Below are 21,867 nucleotides of genomic sequence, written 5' to 3'. Positions count from 1 at the left end.
AAGTTTTTAATCTCGCCCCAAAAAGCCTTTAGCCATCTATCACTCCAGTAAAGCAAACTGTCCCACCATTTCTGTACTCCCAGTGAGGTCATGGCTCTGCAACTGCACTTAGATGTCATTTCTCCTGTTTGCTTCCCATGCTGCATGCATTTGTGTTCAATTTTCTTTTGCATTCAGGAGAGAGGCAGAGTATTCCTAGAGCTATCTGTGCCACCTTTTAAAATGGCTGTGGGTTTGTATTGTCTTGAATATTAGCAAGATCCCTTGCCCACCAGAGGGAAGGGTGTCAAGCCTGTGGTGGTAGAGTGAAGAGCAAAGTGACGGATTTGAGTGGATTCAATCTTTATCCACAGCTATGCTGATATAACTCATATTTACAAATACTGTTATTCAGTAAGTTCAGTGGGTGTATGTAAATGTGTTCAGATATTTCTTTACAAAATGCACAAATGTGCATCAACTGCTGAGAGCTGTTGTTGAAAGAATGACTTAGAAAACCTCCATTAAAGTAAAATGCAAAGTAAAAAAAGAAAACCACTTTATCCTTTCTACCTTAAATATATATATAGTATATATATATATACATATATAATAAAATAAAACTGTGTAGCTGGAAAGGGATTAAGAAACTTAAGATGTCTGTTAAAAAAATAAAATTATAAGGCGTGGAGAAAATCAAGAAGAAATTTCTATTGACTTGTTATTTCTTTTTTGGAAAAGTCACTGAAAATTTACACAGTGACAAAACAACAACCCAATTAGTATCTCTGCTGTAAAAGCAAATGTTAATATATTTCAGATTCTCTATTGATAAGTGGGACTGATATTCAAGATAGACTTCTTTAAATGAGTGCAAGGCAAAAATTACATGACACAGTTATGAGTTTCTGTAGCAATTGCTGTCAATTTTCAAACTGTAAAGGAAATAAGATGTGATTAAAAACTATCTGTAGATTTATTTTCTAGGAAGACTCTGAATTATATGTCTGATAGCTATAAGAGACACAATTTACAGGAGAGTAAATCTCAAAAGCACAGTAGCCCCTTTACCTAGCCCTTAAAAAATTTCCCAGTAGAAAATAGTATCTCATTAATTGTCATTACATAGGAATTACAGAATTAGGAGGTCTAACATTTCTTTTTGTCATTAATTTCTTTAGGTGTCAGTGACATTACCTTTCCAAAATTAAGTTTTATGCATAACAACAGATTAATTGCCAAATTAATTGTGAAAAAGGAACATAAGAGAACCAGTGACTTTTCTGGGGTTCACAGCCCAGAAAGCCAACCATATCTTGGGCTGCATCAAAAGGAGTGTGAGCAGCAGATCAAAGGAGGTGATCCTGCCCCTCTACTCTGTTCTCGTGAGACCTCACTTGCAGTACTGTTTGCAGTTCTGGTGTCCTCAACATAAAAAGGACATGGAACTGCTGGAACAAGTCCAGAGGAGGGCCACGAGGATGATCAGGGGACTGGAGCACCTCCTGTATGAAGACAGGCTGAGGAAGTTGGGGCTGTTCAGCCTGGAGAAGAGAAGGCTGCGTGGAGACCTCATAGCAGCCTTCCAGTACCTGAAGGGGGCCTATAGGGATGCTGGGGAGGGACTCTTCATCAGGGACTGTAGTGACAGGACAAGGGGTAACAGGTTAAAACTGAAACAGGGGAAGTTTAGATTGGATCCAAGGAGGAAATTCTTTCCTGTGAGGGTGGTGAGGCACTGGAATGGGTTGCTGAAGGAAGCTGTGAATGCTCCATCCCTGGTGGTGTTCACGGTGAGGTTGGAGAGAGCCTTGGGTGACATGTTTTAGTGTGAGGTGTCCCCGCCCATGGCAGGGGGGTTGGAACTAGATGATCCTTTCCTTGGTCCTTTCCAACCCTAACTCCTCTATGATTCTATAATAAGGGGGTTTAATTGCAGGTCTTCAGCAGAGCAAGAGAAATTATTTTTCTTAATATATTCATTCCTCCAGAAAGAAAAGCTTTATTTATTGAAATATTGATTCATTTAAATATTTTATCAGCAAATTAAAATACCATGTAATCAAAGCAGTAACTTTTTGTTTATGTTGTATGTGTATCAGAATATTTCCATTCATATAGTCAATAAGGGAGATACAAAACTCACTGAGCAAAGCTTAGACCTTTCCAGTTGAGGTGCTGTGATACTCAACACAAGTCCCTCTATTACACACTTGAGCAAGTCTCTTTCCCCACTAAGACAGTGGTCTGGTTTCCGTGCCCTTGCCCTGTGCATGAAACAAGGCGGTATTTAGTGAGGAACTTCCCCTTTCTGGCTGAAGTCTGTCTGTTTTGGTTTTTTTCTTTCCTGTTGTCTTCAGTGGGCTTCAGATTATATACTCCTGTAGTTTAGAGTCAACTTCAGTCAAGTTTAATCACATCCTTAGCCCGTCTTACTTGCAGTTTTGACTTCTGATTGAAGGAGGCCCTTTCTGGGAGGGGGGAGAAAAAAGACATGCAAGAGGCACATGCCTGTGTTCAGTAAGTATTCTCTTTCTCAGAAGCTGTGCCTATGAGTAAGGTAGAGCACTGACTGGGTGAAGGGTTCAGACACATTTATTCACAGGAGTTCATTCAGCTCTGGCTTCCTCTGGAAACTTGCAGTTAGTGTGGGCTCAATGACTTAGTGTGGTACCATGACTTGCAGTCAGCTAAACTTATCTGGTGTTCACCCTGAGGTGGGCATGGCCTGAGTCAGGCTCTCTGCAGTTCAGTCAAGGGCTCTAGGCCCAATATCCATCAGTACCTTCCCAGAATGCAGAAGGCTTACCTCTATGCTGCGTCCCAGAGAGAGAGAGAGAAACCTTCTTGGTTGTAAAGCTGGAGTCCTGGAAGGAGCATGGTGAAGGGTGGGGGCAGTTTAGGAGTCCAAGGGCATAGCTAAGTTTACTGCTTGTCCCGTGAAGGACTGCTGTCTGATTAAATTTTCAGTATGATCATTCCTTTGTGGATGAATTGGGACTGCCAGGTGGAAGATCCTGTTCTTGGAAGCATCTACCTCCCTAAGACAGTATTTGGGAAGCACAAAATGTATGCCTTTAATGACAGCAGGAGAGGACAGTCAGTGTGCTTGAATGCCGCTCTGCTTTTTCTTCCTTCCTGAGTGCAAAAGTTCCTAGTCGAATGTAGGAACCTCTCCTAACTTAAACTTTCTGCATGTGGCCACTAACCGTGTGCTTTTTGTTCTGTCAGTGCCTGACTTGAGACAGTAGGGTCTGATTTACAGAAGTATTGAGTGCTCACAGCTGCAGCTGTAGTAATAGGGAGCTGTACTTTGAACATTTAAACACCATATAATGCTTGGTGCTCAGAAACATCACGTCCCAGGTATCTCAGATGTGGAGCAAAATTAATAGATGCTTTTGATCTTAAAATCTCTGTGCCCAAGTTCCCAGTCTTCAGTGTAGGAGACAGCAAACTTCCTCAACTCACTGAGATACGTGGAAGAAGTAAAAAGTCCTTAATATTTTTCAAGCATTTAAATAATGTGAAACTGAATGCTTCATTGGGAACCTCATAAAAGAAATAAAGTGTCTTCAGAGCTCTGCTTGAGTATTGCTCAGTGCGTGAGGTGCTTGGGGTGCATGTTCAGCAATGCAAGGAACATGAGCAGTGATCATTAACCATTGCCTCTTCTCTGAGCTGAACGGTCTTGTGGAAAGATTAATACTTGTTTGTCTTATTGAAGATAACATTGTAATGTATTTCTAAGAGGAGAGCATCTTAGTGTTCCTCAGGCAACCTTAATTCCAGCATTTCAGAATATCTGAATCTTTCATTGAAACACCAAGCAATGTATTAAGGCTTGCTTTTGTGGGATATTTTCTGGTTGCTTTAAATTGAAAACTGAAAAATAGAGATCTTCTGTTGTTTATCATCACATTCTTATGAGTCATCAGTGTAATATAATTACAAGCTTTGTAGAGTAATTCTGTGTGTATATACCTCTATAATTATTACACATACAAAATACTAGGTATAATTGAGACTTATGAACACAGTGGGAGAAACGTGACTATTTTCAAGCCAGCATGGAAGTTGGAAGTGGCAGTCTTTGCCTTCTTTGGACATCTTTTCTGAGGAAAATCCCTCCTCCTTAAGGCTAAAGATGCCTCTATACAAACGCCTGTAGCATGGGGAACAAACAAGAGGAATTTGAGATGTGTGCACATCTACGGGGGTATGATATAATAGACATCACAGAAACCTGGTGGGATGGCTCCTATGACCGGAGTGTTGGAATGGAGGATTACAGGCTCTTTCGAAAAGACAGGCCCAGCAGGCGGGGAGGGGGAGTTGCCCTTTATGTTAGGGATAGGCTGGAGAGTATGGAACTCTGTCTGGGGACAGGTGAGCAGTTTACAGAGAGTTTGTGGGTCAGGGTCAAAGGGAAAACAGCCGTGGGAGACATTACTGTGGGGATCTGTTACAGGCTGCCTGATCAAGGAGAACCTGTGGATGAAGCACTCTACAGACAGATAGGAAAAGCCTCACGCTCCCAGGTCCTTGTTCTCATGGGGGACTTCAACCACCCTGACATCTGTTGGAGCAATGGCACTGCACGGCACAAGCAATCCAGGAGGTTCCTCGATTGTGTGGAAGACAACTTCCTTCTGCAAGTAATAGAGGAGCCAACAAGGAGAGGTGCCATGCTTGACCTTGTGCTCACCAACAGGGAAGGGCTTGTTGAGAATGTGATGCTCCAGGGCAGCCTTGGATGCAGCAATCACGACATGGTCGAGTTTGAGATCCCCAGGACAGTGAGAAGAGCGTGCAGCAAGCTCACTGCGGACTTCAAAAGAGCAGACTTTGACCTCTTCAGGAGCCTGCTCAGTAAGGTTCCATGGGATATAGCCCTGGAGGGCAGGGGGGCCCAAGACTCTCGGTCGATATTCAAGGATCACCTGCTACAAGCTCAGGAGTGTTGCATCCCAACTAGAAGGAAGTGCGGCAGGAGGGTCAGGAGACCTCCTTGGATGGATAAGGAGCTGCTGAGGAAAATTCAAAGGAAAAAAGAGGCTTATAAAAAATGGAAGCAAGGACAGGCAGCCTAGGTAGAGTACAGGGATGTTGTCCAGGAAGCTAGGGACCAGGTTAGGAAGGGTAAGGCCCAGTTAGAATGAAACCTAGCCAGGGATGTTAAGGATAACAGGAAGGGATTCTACAGGTACGTAGCAAACAAAAAACAGACTAGGGACAACGTGGGCCCCCTGAGGAAGCTCTTGGGAGAACTGGCTGCACAGGATCTGGAGAAGGCTGAGGTTCTGAATGACTTCTTTGCCTCGGTCTTCACTGGCAAAGGCTCTGACTGCACCACCCAGTTCTTAGAAGGCAGATGCAGGGACTGTGAGAATGAAGACCTTGGGCCCACTGTAGGAGAGGATCTGGTTCGAGACCATCTTAAGAACCTGAACATGCACAAGTCCATGGGACCTGATGAAATCCATCCGCAGGTCCTGAAGGAGCTGGCGAATGAAGTTGCTAAGCCACTGGCTTAGCATCCTGTAGTATGTTCACGGTGAGGTTGGATGAAGCCTTGGGTGAGATGGTTTAGTGTGAGGTGTCCCTGCCCATGTCAGGGAGGTTGGAACTAGATGATCTTAAGGTCCTTTCCAACCCTAACTCTTCTATGATTCTGTATAATGTGGTGTAACATATACCCTGTGTGTGAGTGTCGCGCCCTAGCCCAGTGCAGGAGAGGTTGCCCATTGTAGTTGTGCTGTAGATGTACTTCATACTAGCAGAAGCTACTTCTTGCTACTGAAATTATGCTGACACAGACCTTTTGCTGACGAAAGGTGTATTGTTAAGAAGAACCTCTTCAAGCTTCCAGAGTAAAACAAGTTTTGCCAGTTCACTCTGTTGGGGGCGCATTGTTTTTGTTTAATAAGCTAATATTTTGGTTTTCATTTTAGCAAAGCATTTATTTCCCTGGATGCTTATAATACCAGGGAAGACAGTCTTGCATGGGAAGTGGGACATTTTGCTATTGATACAGTTTGCTAGGAAATGTCATTAGAGATAGATAGCATAAAAGTGGGATTTAAAAGTTTACATTGAAAGACTACATATAAAGTTAATTTTGAATGTATAAAATAGCAGTGACATCTTGCCAAGATAGCAGTCCCTGAGGGAAAAGCAAGTTCTTGTAGGATTCTTTTCCTTTTCTGTTGATTTCATTTACTGTAGGGTTGTTGTAGTCATGTTATTTTGCTAGAAAGAATTGCAGAGCATAATCTGCTTCACTGGTATGTTTTATTGCTTGTGCATCTGTTTCCATCATCTTTTATGTGCCTTGTCAGCCACATGGCAAGAGTGGGCAAGAAGCTTCTGCAAAATGTACAGCTAAGGTGCTTCTATAAATTATTTCAAGGACTTAAAGCAAAACCTCTCTTTGTGGTTTTGGTTTTTTTTCCTAAGCTTTTCTTGTATAATTTGTGTGGGGCTTTACAGTGTTACATTTCTTCAAACTTCAATACTGTAGAAGCTGGTGATACTTTATTATGTGAAACTCTGTCAACAAGTAATTGTAATACAATAAAATGTCACTTTTTAAGAAATCATTATTTTCAGAAGTAAATCTGCTGCCAGAACTCATTAATTTCATAAAAATTAAAAAGTGGAGGAAAAAGATTTAATTTGAACTTTAAGGAACAATTACTTCCTCTTCAATATTTCTGCCACTGCTTCATATGGAAATAGTGGGTTAATTTTAAAAATAGTCACTAACTTAAATGTTCTACTTGTAGGAAAGAAGAGCATAGAGCTCTGGCTGTGATCCTGTAGTATTACTGATGAATAAGATGATTTGAAATACGTTATAAATTAAACACAAGTGGCTATAGGCACTTTGTGCAGTGCAGTAAGAGGGAGGTAAGGACAGGAGAGTACTCAAAACATAATTTCCATTGTATTTGTGTCATGGTAGTTCCTAAATCATGAAAGAGGTTACTAGAAATTATGAAACTAATTAAAAGAAGTCTGAAAAAGAAATCTAAAAGAGAAAGTCATGTGAAGTGATTATTCCAAGATGAAAGATTTTCATTCACTTCCTTGTAATTATACAGGAATGCTTATTTCATGATAAAAATTGAAGCTGAAATGGGCACATAGGATCAAATTTATCTAATTCAAGTTACCTGTCCAAAAGTTAAGTGTTTTGTCTGTACATGTCTTATGATAGAGTGAATAATTATTTGTGATTCTCTCTACCCATTTACAGTAGAGCTGAATGGACTGGCTTAGACCAGATACCTAGCACTGAATAATGGTGAAGTAGCTAATGGCATCTCCCAGAATTATGCTTATACTCAGCATCTCCTTGCAGATATCTCTGCTTCTGCTGGAAGCCTCCTCAAATCCAAAGAGAATACATTAATAGACATCAGGTTGTTAATGACCAGCTATGACTTCAAAATGTGAACTGAACAGGAGGGAGAACTCTTGCCTTGAGTGAAACCCTTCAGCTCCTGCCCTAGAAAAGTGCTGTTCCACAGTGTCACTGAGCAGATGCAGGTTTAAGCACAGCTCAAGTCCTTTCCCAGGTGATGCAGTTTAAAAGGGTTTTGGCCTCATGAGAGAGGAAATGGAAGAGATTTTAGGCCCAGGCTGAAAAGCAGGTTGTGGCTCACTATGCCTTTTCCTGAGGCACTGAATTGAGTTTCCTGAGATGTCCATTAGTGCTACAGCTGTATACTTTCTATTTTATGCATGCCTTGTGTACAGAATGTACCAGGAGACCAGTTGAGCATTCATAGTTATATTCTAGGTGCAAATAAAGATATTTGCAGGTGGCCAGGTTGCCAAATGCCGGCTGGAAACACTATAGTTGGGAGCAATGTAGAGAGAAAAGCTAAACTGTCCTTTTGTGATATGGTCTGCAAACCCTGCTTGGTAGTCATATAAAGTACTTATTTTCTGTAATATATTTCAAACATATCCATGGCTTTGAGTAGCATAAGACCTATTGACAGAAATTATTTTGCCCAGGATCATGCAATGGTTGAATTTTTTTGGATGGGAGATCAATAAGCAGACATGGCTTGGGAACACAGTCACGTTTTGAAGAATCCTCTATGAGAGAAAGTGAGAAATGTCCTTCAAACTGTTGTAGCACAAGACTGGTGGAGTAGTTCTCTATTAAGAAAGGAAAGCAGGGGTTAGTGCTTCTGAACAAAGATTTTTCGAGACTGTGCTATATAACAATACATTTAGGTACACCTGGACCTTTCATGTTGTGATTTTGGAAATAAATTAATTGTCTGTACCTGGAACCATGTCAAAACTGCTGTGAAACACTATAGTGGGATTATAGTGGAGTTCGTTGTGCTGGAGTATATATGCTGCACTACAGTATGAAATCTTTTTATAGCTTTACTGTTGGAATGCTGAACTACTATTGACAGAAAGATTTTGAAATTCAGTGTTCTACGTTTATTATGTGTCCTACATCAGTCGTTCTAGGAAAGGAAGGACTATTATCCCAACCCCAATAATAAGGCAAGTGATGCCTGTGTGATCATGAGGTTTTTCATTAACCAAAGAATGAGCTTGTGGCAGAAGATCATAGTTGTTAAATCATAAACCCTATCTGTCTATTAATTTTATATATTATAGATCCAAGCCTCGGTCATGAGCCCAAGGCTTCTTTATGGTAGGTAGGTACTGTAGAAATATGAAATGTAATGTCATTTCCTACCTGTAGAAGTTGAATTTACTGTGCACTGTCAGGCTTTCAGAGTAACCATGAGATTATGCTGCTATCAAATGAACACAGTTTAAACCTTTCATTTTATAGAAGTGTTCTGCTGTTCTGATTTTTGAACAAGATATCAAACAGATGCTAACAGCATCCCATGCTCTTATGAGGATATCTTCGTCTCTTGGGGATTATATCACGTCGTGATGGAGGTTTTGAACTTGTTCCTTGCTCTGCTTGTTCTTGAAGGAAAGACCATTTTGTAAGACACTAAACAGTCAATTTGGTGATAGTGCAATTTTACCAAGAAAGTTGTATCTGGGGCAATGAATATGTATGGAGTGAATTTTTGTCTGGCTGCACTTATACCCCTGAAAAAAATGTGATTCATAATTGAATTTTCGAACTGTACTGTAGACTTGGTCTTTCTGCCAAGTGGCAGCCCCTCATGTATTTTTTATAGTTTTTTATTTTTTCAAATTTACATGGCCCCAGTGTCTAGAGAGGTTTAATAGTATTAAAAGATATTAAAAGATCCAAAACCTCAAAATCCAACTTAGCCTGAATTAACGAAACAATATGAAAAAAAAAAAAAAAGGGAATTTGCTTTTACGTACACAGAACAAAAAGAGCACTACTGGAGCCCGCAGGCAGAGCCAGGGGAAATAGAGTGAAGGAGTCCATGCTTTTTTGGCTCTGTGATGTAAATTAGAGCTGTAGCAAATTCCACTGTCCTCAATGGAGAATGTCCAACCTTGGGCTATGCAGGGGAAAAGTTAAAAAGCCTCAAAAACTAGGCAAGCCATTTGTTCAGATATGTATGCTGAAGTACAGAGGAAAAGGAAAACCATATGCCATGAAAGGATAGTTGATGACTAATATCCTTGTTGTTCTTGGGAGTTAAGTGGGTACCTTATCTTACATAATTAGAAAGGTTGAATGTTATTGCAGTGTATGATTATGAACTTTGAAAAAGTACCTGAAGTTTTAAATAAGATTCTGTTTAATAGTAGTTTTGGCATTGATTTTGTGAATACTTAGGAGGGCTTGTGGGAATGGATTCGGGCAAAGATAAGCAAGATGGAAAGAAGTAGGGGAGGAGGACTGAGGAATTTTTGTAATTTCAAAAGCAGAAAGATAAAAGAATTGGAAACCAAAAGTATCAGTCCCAAGTGGGGAAAAAATAGGGAAAGTTCCTCCTTGTTTCTTTGTTTTGCTCTTTCCTCTGCTTGCTGATCTAGTTTTCCTGTCCTCTTCTGCTCTAGTCACACTTGTTTCTCCCTATCAGGAAACGTTTTCCTCACAGCTATTTGGCCTGGTGAAATATTGGTAAAACGGTAGAATTTGTTACTTACATATTAGAAGAAAGATGAATCTGGCTTCCCCAGACTGAATTTTTTTTAATAGGCTGTTCCTTCAGTGTGTACCCAGCTACTCTGACTATGGAACAAAACCAAACATACATATTAAAACCTTAATCAAAGCCTTTAAAGTTCTTTTGCTTAGTTTTCGAGTGGAGCAAACAGAACAGATCGGTCTGACCCAGGAGACAAAGCTGTGGTCTCAAAGTGACTATTATTGTTAGAAAACTATTTCACATGTGAGATTTAGAAAGATAAGTTCTTTTTCCACAGAACAGGCATAATTGAATGTTTACTTCTTTTCTTGAGTTCTTGAGGAGTGACTTACTTAGCATGCATAGTCTGAAAGCCAAGTCCTTATTTTAGGAGGTAATTTAAACTGAATTGCACACAAGAGCCTGAATATGTCAGTTTAACAGAGTTAGAGAATAATATGACAATCTTGGTTTTGCTTTTGCTGAAGAGAGAAATTCAGAAGGAAACCTCAGTATGCTTTTTGACCCCAGGTGCTTTGAATCCCAGCCACCTGAGCTTGCACTTTCAGAAGCTCTTCTGTATTAGACTGACACCTTGGTCTGGGGTTTGTTCGTTGATTGATTGGTTTGTTTGTTTTCCATGTAAAACCTTTAACTCCTAACATACAGGAGCTTTAACTGAAGTAGGAAATAATTGTAAATAGCTTATTTTTAATACAGATAAACATGGTTCACCTCATTCCTGTGGCCCTCATGTAGAATGCGTATTCCTGGTTTCTTAACAAGTAAATACTTCTTTTGCAGAAGCTGGTTTTTGAAGCCTTGTTCATAACTGCCCATTAGTCACACGGAGCTCAGATGTGAGCATAGGTCTGTTTCAGGAATTTCTGATGTTTTGTGTCAGGTCAGATGTTCACTATGTCTGTAACGTATTTTCTACACATTTTAAAACACCGATTTGTTTTATAAAACATGATTAGTCTGTGTATCCTTGAGAATCTGTTCACCCTTCTTCACACCATTTTAGTTCCTAAATTTGCTCCATAAACAGACCTGTTTTGGTTTGAAAAAAAGGAGATCAAATTCAGGTCCCATAGGCTTCTGGAACTCATCCCAGCTTTCAGCTACACACACTTTGGGTATGTTAATTTGGGGGCATTTTGTGCAAAACATGTTGTATACAGGTTGTTGTATGTTCCTGACTTTCCATCTGACTTTCCTGTGTCCATCCAAGATCAAAACTTCATTTCTTTCTTTTCTCAGTAGCTGCTGAGTATAACAATTTGAAGACCCAATTTAGGCTCTACTGAAAGAAAGATTTTTTTATTGGCAGTTTTATAAGAGTAGCAAAAATTGTTAAGTACAAGCCAGCATGAATATAAAAGTAAGTGTGACTGAAGAATATAACAAAAAAGTTTTGTCAACCTGTTCCTAACACTACATTGCAAAATATGCCTTAAATATCTTGTACAGTGTGAAATGTCTTGTCTCACAGTCCTTGAGAAGGTTAACATTTCTGTCTGTGGGTATTTCTGAGGATTCAGTGGGATATAATCCGTGAGTTCTGGCTGGTCATTATATATACCTCAGTGAGTAATTACAAAGCCTCCTGTCCTGGTTGACTGAATTTAGCTTTCATTTAACAACATTTTTTGGAGAATGTCTTGATTGGTCTACATTTAAGTGTAAACTGATTCACCTGGGCTCAAAGGTGAAGAGCAGGACAGTATGAGTTCTCAAGGAAGATAAGGACTCTTGAGCAACCCTGTAAGACATAGCTGCAATGATGCAACCTCCTGGAGTCAGATTAGACTGTCTCAGCCCCTCTGTGGGAAGCCAGTCAAACTGTTTCATCCTTTCATTTTCCATCTTTGGCTACCTGACATGCAAAACTTCCAGCAATTTTCTTCTGGTGGGTAGGCAAGTTTTTCATGTGAGGCAGCAGGAGCTTGGCAACTTACAAACCTTTGAGGGCCACTTGGGGAAAGCTCATGTATTAGGAAAGCTTTATCAATTGGGCTGTGTTATTTCAAGCAGTGATACTATGATTACCCCACCAGGTCCCTGGAATATAGTGCTTTGGCCAGGTGTCCTTGTCAGAGCCTCAACCTGGATTGTGCTACATTTAAAGCTTTTCTGTGTTTGTTTTTTCTGTCAGGTTGACTTGCACTCGCTTGGCTTCTTTATATATTACTTGCGAAAATTCAGTGTATTTAAACGTATGTATGTATGTGCTGTGAAAAGCCTTTGGTTGCTCTCTCACTTAATAGGGTCATTAGCTGCACATTTAACTTCTAAGCCACCTGGTCATTTCCAGTCAGAAATATGCTTAGAGGCGTGCTTGAGTCGTGTTGAGTTCCACAGGGTAGTTCTTAGCTGCTTTAAGTCAACACTACATTGACTTGGAGCTTTACAGGTGGGAAGTTGGAGAAGAGATCAGAGACAACATAACTGAATATGCAGAGTGCAGTGAAGATTTGATAGTGCTGATTTGAGGAGGAATTCTAATGATCTGGATTTTCCTTTATTTTTCCTTCATCTTTTTTTTTTCCTTCTCTCGCTCTGAATAGGGGGAGTTCTTCACTGATATGACTTCATGGACAATAGAGAAGTTTATGGTCTGAAGGCTGATAATCGCTCAAGAATCGCCCAAAAGACAAGTTCTGTGACGATGTGTTTATTCATAACTCAGATAAAATGCTTTGAGGTGCTGGACAGATAGCTGTGTGAAGAATTTTTTGTCTGCTACAAGGTGCAGAAACCTGTGATGTGTTCCAGTCCTTCTAAAACAAAACAACACCCCCCGAAAAAAGAAAATTCATAAAAATTGCTGATATAAAATCAAAACATGAATTGCAGAATTAAAGGGCATAGCAAATACATTGGAGATAAAGTGTGAGGAAAAAAGAGTTACAATGAAAACCATTCTTATATTGAAATATTTAAAAAACATGAATGTCAAATGTAAAGCTTTGCTTATCAGAATATATGCCCATTCTGTCACATCCTTTTTTTTTCACCCTTGTCCAATCTACCAGTATTACCAATCAGTAATATGGGGAAGAAGGGTCATCACCCCTTATCATGTATACTTAAATGAGCATCAGTGAATTAACACTGATGCTTAACCTGGCATCTTTAGGTTTCAGATTTAATGCCTCTGTTGAAATTAAGCAGTGGCCATTCAGAACCCTCATGGATATTGCTTCAGGTGCTCTACTTTACCTCTGGAGGAGGGGGTGGATTGTGTTAACCAGTCTACAGAAATGCCCGTACATATATGAAAGTCTGGCACTTTTGAAATGAATAGGAGTTTTTATTACTGAAGTAGGAATTGATGGTCTAAGAAAGACAAGCTGGAAGTTTGGGGAAGCAACACCATTGCGATGAATTATCTTCCCTTCATAGCCATAAAAATATAATTACATTTACATACTGGAGTAAGGAGAGAAATAGTACTTTCAGCTTGGAAAAGAAACAGTTTATGGTTTCCACTTTGAAGTCAAAGCTCAAACTCTTTCCCAAACACAAATTGCGATACATTCTGTGTAGTCACTATCCTTTCTCTAAAAATAAATCAAAGTAGAAAATCATGCCGTTCTTCTTGTAATGTAGCACTGATTGTAAGTTTCCAAGGTCCAGTTAGCTCAAAGTCTGTTGGTTGTTCTAAGTATACTAGTTTGAGCAGCTCTGCTACAAGGTACCTTTTGAGTTCACACCTCAGTCCTCTATTTCTTAGGACTTCCACAATTCAGTTGATAAATTGTTTACTTTCAAACATCATAAAGTGCAAAATCGTGCCCTTGATCACATGAGAAGGGACAAGGCAGAATATCCAGACTCCTCTGGGAAGGACTCTTACGAAGTTGACCAAATCCCTGTGGCAGTGCAATACTGCTGAGGTTGCAGATGAGACACAGAGGGGTTCTGCTGAGGTCTTGATTTAACAGGTAAATAGGCAGGTTCAGATTGAATTAAAAGAATCAAAGTGATGACTGTGTCTCTTTTCCCAAGCTTGTTATGTCTGCCACTATTTAAACAGAACTCTGGACTGTTTTGTCTCAGCATTGAATGTGACAGCATACCTCAGGATGTCATCAGCACTCAAATAACAGGAGCTGTCTAATTTCTGATAGCAAATAACAGGGGTCAGAAAGTAGACTTCTGCCTCCAGCCTCCTGCATGGTGTGGGGAAACTGCTGAGTTTGAAGTTTCTGAAGTATTAGAATTTCAATTAATGCTGGGGGAGGCAAGTATGGCCTTGGTCTAAATGGATAGCTATGAGCTACACAGTCACATTATATGACTCAGAAGCACACTGCCAGTACTGATGGTGAAGTCAAGTCTGTCTCACATGCAAGCATCCTTTCAGCATAAGTCTGTTTAAGCATCTGTTTAAGTTTTAAAAACCTCTGAGCCTTTGCTTCTGGGCTCTCAGCTTATTTCAAAATCAGGAGGATGGTGGCTAAACTTGGAGTTGGTTCAGAATCACAGAATCACAGAATCACAGAATCCCAAGGGTTGGACCTGGTGTTGAAAAAAAATCCCTGTTTAATGACTCAGTGTTCCTGCCCTATGAAGAACAGGAAGGAAGGTATGAATATTTACTTTCCTGATGGAAATGTCACATCATTAATATCTGTATAGCTCTTCTGTATCAAATATTCTTGCCTTTCTATATTTAGTGGTGCATAAAAGGAGTCTGTTGTATGTGGGAGCAGTGGCTTTTCCCATAGGCAGCAGCCCAGGAGTTCCCTGGTTGGAGGTGTGATGTTAATGGGACAGTGCCTCACATCCCACTGCTCTGTTTCTTCCAGATGCCTCAAAAGAGGCAATTTTTATCCTCTCCAATGTTGGTAATGATGTTAGTCCTGCATAGGTTTGGTGTAGTCTGTCAGCCCAAATGAAATATTCTGAACAGGGAATCTGTGTTACATGCCTTACAAAACAACTGATGTGGAAGTGCTCAGCTCTTAAGATAGTAAAGGGAAGTGGTGTATAGCATTATGTTGCATTTCTCAAAGCCTATCTGAAACTTTGGACATAAATTGCCGAGGGTGCAGCTTTATTTTATTACCACTTTTCGTTCCTGGACTCAGTAGTGTGCCCTGTCTGGCTGCAGTTTTTTATGGAAGTAGGATCTTTTCTGTAGCGTTTAGATCATTCATTTGGCAGTTACTTGGAGGCTTTTCTGTCTTGCCACTTCACCTTTTTTTTCTTGATAAATAAGGGAACATTTTATCTGCAGTTTTTCATGTTGTGAAATTATGCTCTTAAATTTTCATGTTGTCTGTTTGTTTATTGCAGCTGGTGCTCGGGATAAAATTGGCTGGGCATTTGGCTTGGGTTTGGAGAGGCTGGCCATGATCCTGTACGATATCCCTGACATTCGAGTGTTCTGGAGTGAAGATGAACGCTTCTTGAAACAGTTTGTTGTGCCTCACATTTGGCAAAAAATAAAATTCCAGGTAAAGTAATATATATATGATAATAATTTTCTGTCAGTAAGGAGTGTGTTTGGCCCTAGAGAATATCACATAATTAAAATTCTGTGCCATTAGCAGATTAGGTTTTTATGCAACAGCTTTACAGCTGTCAAGATTCTCTGATACACTGCAATAAAATTCAACTTTTGATACTAACATTTTTTTTTCACCAGATAGTGTTGTAAGTTGCTACTGATACCCCGTGGGTATCTATGTTCTGAGTAATACTTAAGCGTATATTTTAAAGTTATCCACAATAGGGATTGATTTAGGCCTGTGTCTGGTTTGGGTATATTCTTGAATTGTGTCCATAATTCTGTTTCATTATAAAAATGTGTCTGATGCATTCAAATACCATAACACAATCCATATTTTTCCCATTGCATTTATTCTACACTCACTAAAGGCAATGTGAGTTGCATTGTTAAACTTTGGCACAATATTTTATGAATCTGCCTCACCATCTTCAGTATGTCAGCTCTTTCATTCAGGTGACAGTGGGGGAAGAATGCAGGTTCAGCTTATACTGGTTTTGTAACTCCTCTACTGAGGTGATTTTTGTAGTTAGTAACCTTGTCTTACTTTTCAGAAGTTGAAAAGTAATCAAGCCTAACGGGATTGAGAGGAAATGCTACTTCCATAATATTCTTTAGCACGAGCACAGGAAGGTTCAAGTCAGGTGGAATCACTGGTCTTTGGGGCAGTTGAGCTGCAAAGCTGTGTAGATGCTTGCTGAAGTCTGAAGTGCTAAAGCATCAAAACACTTTTTGCTGCTGTCTTTTACCATTTTACTTGCTTTATGAACAGCTTGATTATGGCGCTTAGAATCAAAAATGTAAAAGGAGAAATCAGCAGTGGCAATGCTTAGGCGATATTTGAGTAGTCTTCACAGCAAATCAATAGCAGCATCTATTTTTTAACTCATGACTGCTGGTACATATTCTCTCGTAGATTAAAAATACAAAGTAGTGTATGATAGGTTTGGGGGCGGGGTTTGGGCTTTTTTATGGATATGGTTATGGTTTGGTTTGGTTGGTTTTTTGTTTGTTTAGGTTTTTAGTTTGGGGTTTCTTTGGGGTCATTGGGGTATTCAGGTTGTAGTTATCACTTACAGAAAGAAAGCAGGTTTTTGCCACTGTTCCTAAGGGTGGGTCTGACTGTAAGTTTCCCTAATCTACAGAATGTTTGTTGTCCTTTTCAATAAGGAGTGCTCAAGTTGTCTTCTTTTCAGCCCTTATCTTTCTGGTTGGATTTGCTCCCAAGGAGCACAGATTGTGGCTTGATTTATAGATTTCATATCCGATGGAACTGAGATGAGATTTCGTGCTTACTTTAAGATTGTGAATCCAAGCCTCAAATTGATATTAGCAGTAGACTGGGTTTTGGGGGAAAGGCCCAGATTGTCAGAATAGAATCATAGAATGATATAGTCTGATGTTAAAGAGGAGCCAAGGAGAGGGCTAGGTGTCTGGCTTCTGTAAATTGTGTATCATTTTCATGTTCACCTTTGGATAAAGTCATGTATAGTGAACCAGTCTGAAGATGACAGAGGCATAGGTTACTGTGGATAGACTCAGAGGAAAGGACACAGTTTCTATGAAGCTAAAAGAATTTTTTTTCTCTCTTGGGTTTGTTTTTTTTTTATTGTTGTTTCTGTTTGGTAGTGTTTTTTTTTTTTTCCAGCTGGTGCTGTTTGCTAACCTTAGCTGCCAGGAGTTACTAGAAGCACGTGCGTTTCCACTGTTTTGTAACTGTATGATCAATAGAAGAGTGGTATGAGGTCTTCGTAGGTCTTTAAGCATTATTTTTTGCTGAGCAGTGCTGGTTTCAGCTGGCCTTGGTTCAGCTCTAAATGAGGAGGAAAGTTCTACAACCCAAAACTGATGTTGTAGAGAGTAATGAAGTTGAGGCTTGTTGTCTGAAATGCATTCTTAAGTAATAACATGAATCAAGATGCAATAGGTAGGGGGACTTCAAGGAAGAGAAATTGTCAGCTGCCACTATGCTCTAATTTGGACCAAGGGGAAAGATCAGAGTAATATTACTGGGCCATTACCTACTGCTTTATCACATTAATGTGTAGGCAGTTGTCATATCCCAGCAAATAGGCCAGGGAAAAGTATACAGATTGGGAGAATGGGGGGTATGGGAGAGGGGCAGTGGAGGTGGAAAGATGGATTATTTTCAATCTTTTCTTTCTCTCTTTTGAAGTGACAATATGGCCAAGGTTTTAGAAACAGATTTTTGCCCTGGTATTAAGCACTTCTGAAGAACCATTTTTGGTTTGGTGGGTTTCTGCTTTTTTTCTCCTTTCGCCCCTCTACTCCTCTCTCTTTTAGCACATACATACACTCACTCCACTTTGATTTCCCATCTATATATATCCTATCCTGTAGAATATTTCTTCCTAACTCTTAGTTTATATTTTTCAGCTCGGTCTCTGAATATAAAAGACTAGAGGCAAGCTTCATTTTTTGTTTAAAAAGAAGCCTGATCCAGGTTTCTTCTTGTATCTTACACGAAGCTTTTTCAAGCTTAATATTGTACATACTTCTAGTACAGACTGGCATTACTTTTTAAAGGGTTAATGACCCTTAAGATGACAATACTGTCAAATAGTCTTTGGTGCCACCTTAAGATCTCAGATGATAGGAGTTACTAAGCCAGTTTTTCTTTCTTTCTATTATGTGTTATTTTTCAGGTATGCTGTAAAACCAAGGTAGCAGACCTTCTGCACCTGCCTACTTTCTGAAGAGTCAGAATTAATGAATCACATGGTTTATTCATATGATATTTGACAGAAAACTTTTAGCCTGTCTTCCAGGGTTGATGTTGTAAGAAATCTCAATGGGTATTAAAAAGTGTCAGATTTTCTGCATGCAAGGCCATGCAGTACTTTTCAGCCTGACTGAACTGAGCCAAGACAGACCAGGTGTTTTGAAAGCCTTTCATTACACAAATTGAATTGAGCACCCTTAGAAGGCCTGGATAAATGTCCATCCTTTATATGCTTAACCAAGGTAGACCTCTCAACATTTGGATACTTCCCCCATCCTGTCTTACAATCTGAAAATTGTCCACCAACATAAGTGTTTTTCTTTCTGCTCATGAAAATATTTTTTAGATATATTAGGCCCACTACATAGGAGTAGCCTTTAATAATACCTGGGCTAAGAATACTCTTGTTCAGAAATGGGTTTAATTGGAGCATTTCCTTGGGACTTAAAATACATGTTTTGAGCCTTTTTAATAGCCTGAATGTGTCAGACTTTTCCCTGTGTCATCAATACACACATGCAGGTTTCAGTAGGTCAAAAAGCTGCTGGGAAAAGCTGACGGTACTTGTAGCATTGTGGCCAGTCAGCACATCAGTGTTAGAGTGCAGCTCCCCATGGATCAGATTATTGCATTGATTTGGATTACCAAATCACACTGGCTATAATTTGGCAGAAGTCACAGCAGTGTGGGGATCAGAGGCTGGTAACCTGCCTTAAGTCACTTGTGTAGAGTTTCTGCTCAGGCTGTGAAATGAAGGGCTGAGGATGGACAGAGCAGGAAGGACTAAGCACCTGCAAGATGCAGTATAATAAAACAAATGGCTTGGATCTGATCTAATATGCTTTGTTCATCAGGGCTCTGAGCATAGTTGCATGTAACAGCTTTCCAGTTCATGCTGAGACAGCATTCTTGCAAAAAGATGTGTCCGTGGGCTGACAACTTTCAAAAAAAGGTACAAAAATGAAATGACATTTAGGGAAGGAAGGCACTCACAGTTCACATGAAGTGTGGTGTGCCCAGAGGTGTTGATTAAGACAAATGGGCTCTGGCGGCAGGATGGTTCTTGGAACCTCCATCATTTTACTGCCATGGCAAGTAAGCGGCATGTCACGTCAATGGATTGCTGACACATTCTCTCCTCACAAAGTCACTTTCATTTGATGCTGCTGGCGTCTGGTGGCTGCTGTTGTTTTAAATAAGTATTTATTTTGATTGCAGATGTGCCTTGTGGCCTGGACTGAGGTCAAGCAGAATCATGTTTATGCTGTTCTAAGGGAAGCACTGGTACAGAGGGAATCTGGATCAGATTCCTAGCTAAACTGCAGATGACTCCTTTTAGATTATGGGAGTTACTTTCTTCTTCTTTTCCTCATTTCTGCACTATCTGCAATAAGCCTAGCACCACCTACTTTTAACTACCCCCTTCCCTCATTTCTAGGGGCTGCTTCTGTCCTTGTGCTGGCATATGCAGTCTCTCCAAAATCAGTTCCTTCGTAATAACCTGTTAGGTTTGGTATTCAAAATATTAAAACCAGGATCATTCTCATGGTGCCAGAATAAACAAAGCTCTTAGAGCAGCTCTGCTGAAAGACCAGAGGAGCTAGTAACTTTTGGCAGTTGAGAGAGAAGAGTTGGCAAACAACTTGAATTGGCACTGTTCACTTCCCACAAAACTGTAGCCAGAATGGTGTGTGTAGCCCTAACCTAGGAGACTGTCTCTGCTTTGTAAACTGAACAGTCAAGGTTAGCAGAGATGAGAAAAATATATATCTTCAGGAAGATGTAGTTGTGTGGAAAGAAGGAAATCAAAGTGGGCTCATCCTTCTCCTGTGCAAAATAGCAAAGGCTGGGCCTCACTCACTCCCTTTACTCTGTGTACCGTATGAATTAAGCCCCTTTGCTGATGCCAAAGGACACAGTACAACTTTTTTACTATACTGTGCACTTTCCAGTTTTCTGAGATAGTTATCAACCCTGTGCCTCTTTCCTGTGCTCATACCTGATTGTTGCTAGGAAACATATAGCTTGTCCTGAAGCTTTAGAAGATACTGAAAGTAAAATGTACTGGCAGGTACAAGGGGAAACTTGCACGAATTAAGCTGTCTTAGGCTATATCCTGTATTCCATGCTTGAGAAGGAGAGCATCTAACGTATAAGCCAGTATTTCAACCAGTTTGAACTTATTACATTCACTGCTCAGGGTGGGTCCGTCTGAGTCATCATTAGTGTGCTACTCCATGTAATTTATCATTTTAATCTGTGATTAGCTTTATTTTCTGATAAAAAGTAAAGGATTCACTGGCTGCTACATTTTCAGATATTTTTCATCTAGATTAGGTAACTCCATGCTTAAATGGTTATTCATTTATTATGTTTACTTTCTAATAGTGCACCTATTAAAGGCAAATATGCAACCATTAGTATGTAAATTTAACTTGGATGTCTGAACAAATGAGGTACAGCCTCAACTGTGATTTATTGTCTAGTTAGCTTTACTGTAATTGAAGATATACAATGTTTGTGTGTATGCATGTGGAGGTACAACAGAGGGTGATGGTGTAGCATAAACATTTTATTGACATGACTTTGGGAAGGTTGAATTTCGTATGAATGATTTACATAGATCATCTTAAATGAATGTCAGTAAAATCTTTGAATTGCTGTATATCATCTCAGGTTTGTGTGCATACTCTGCAGAACATGGCGAAACTCCTTTTTTAGTGTTGGGTAGCTATGGAAAGAAGGAAAAAAATATCTTCTTCATTGTGAGATGCTGCACTAAGCCACACAATTGGATTAGAAATCACTTGATCATCAAGTCTTCTCTCATCAGGATGTTATATCTCGTATAATTTATAACCGGTGCTGGTATTGAAGCTCTAGGAACCTGAGCCCTCTGGCCCCAGTCAGGCAAAGTACTGAAGAACATGCTGAGCTTTAAACTTGTGAGTAGTCCCATTTAAATCAATGGGATAGCTCCTGTGCTCAGGCAACTATAACCTACGTGCCTAAATAGTTTCAGGTCAGAGATCTCCATACTTCCTGAGATCCAGCTGAGAGTGATCAGTGCCTTGCAGGGCTTAAGCAGAGAAAACTTTCAAAATGGCTGTCATAAGCAATAAGAGTTTAATCTGAGAAACCACAAATTTCATTTGCAAAATCTTTGCTCCAAGCCAGTTTTACTGATTGACATTTGGGCAAAGAAAGTCAACCAGCAAGCATCTGCAGAGTAAAGAGGACTTGAATTCCCATTCTCAACTAAAGACAATTAGCTGAAAACACAGGAAAGAAAGAAGAAAATAGGGGTTCAGAAGTGCACAGAGAGTGAGTGGACAGTTGCACGAGACTGGATACAAGAAAAGAAAATACTGGGGTATGACAAAGTAAGAGGAAGGTAGAAGAGAGAAGGGCTGTACTTTGGCCTTTGGAGGTAATAGGAAAAAATCAGGGGGCTAAGAGAGAAAGTTTAAACAAGATGGGAGGGGTGGGGTGGGAAGAGAAGACAGACACAGGAAAGGAGCATAAGTCTAAGGCAAAAAACTGTTGAGACT

The 21,867-nt window shown here is 39.9% G+C and overlaps 1 protein-coding gene across 15 annotated transcripts in view; it reads left to right on the top strand.

Annotated features, from left to right (window-relative positions):
- FARS2 (phenylalanyl-tRNA synthetase 2, mitochondrial) overlaps window positions 1-21,867 on the top strand; it is a 266,496-nt gene that overhangs the window by 143,978 nt on the left and 100,651 nt on the right. For all 15 annotated transcript variants that reach the window (XM_065667415.1, XM_065667418.1, XM_065667420.1 and 12 more), the window contains one exon: window positions 15,360-15,520. In XM_065667415.1, the coding sequence (XP_065523487.1) occupies window positions 15,360-15,520 (161 nt within the window). The remainder of the gene's footprint in view (window positions 1-15,359; window positions 15,521-21,867) is intronic.

The sequence above is a fragment of the Lathamus discolor genome, chromosome 2 (genome assembly GCF_037157495.1).
Source record: "Lathamus discolor isolate bLatDis1 chromosome 2, bLatDis1.hap1, whole genome shotgun sequence".
Lineage (NCBI taxonomy): Eukaryota > Metazoa > Chordata > Aves > Psittaciformes > Psittacidae > Lathamus > Lathamus discolor.
The sequence above is the reverse complement of the archived record's forward strand: the minus strand, read 5'-3'. Positions and strand labels throughout refer to the sequence as shown.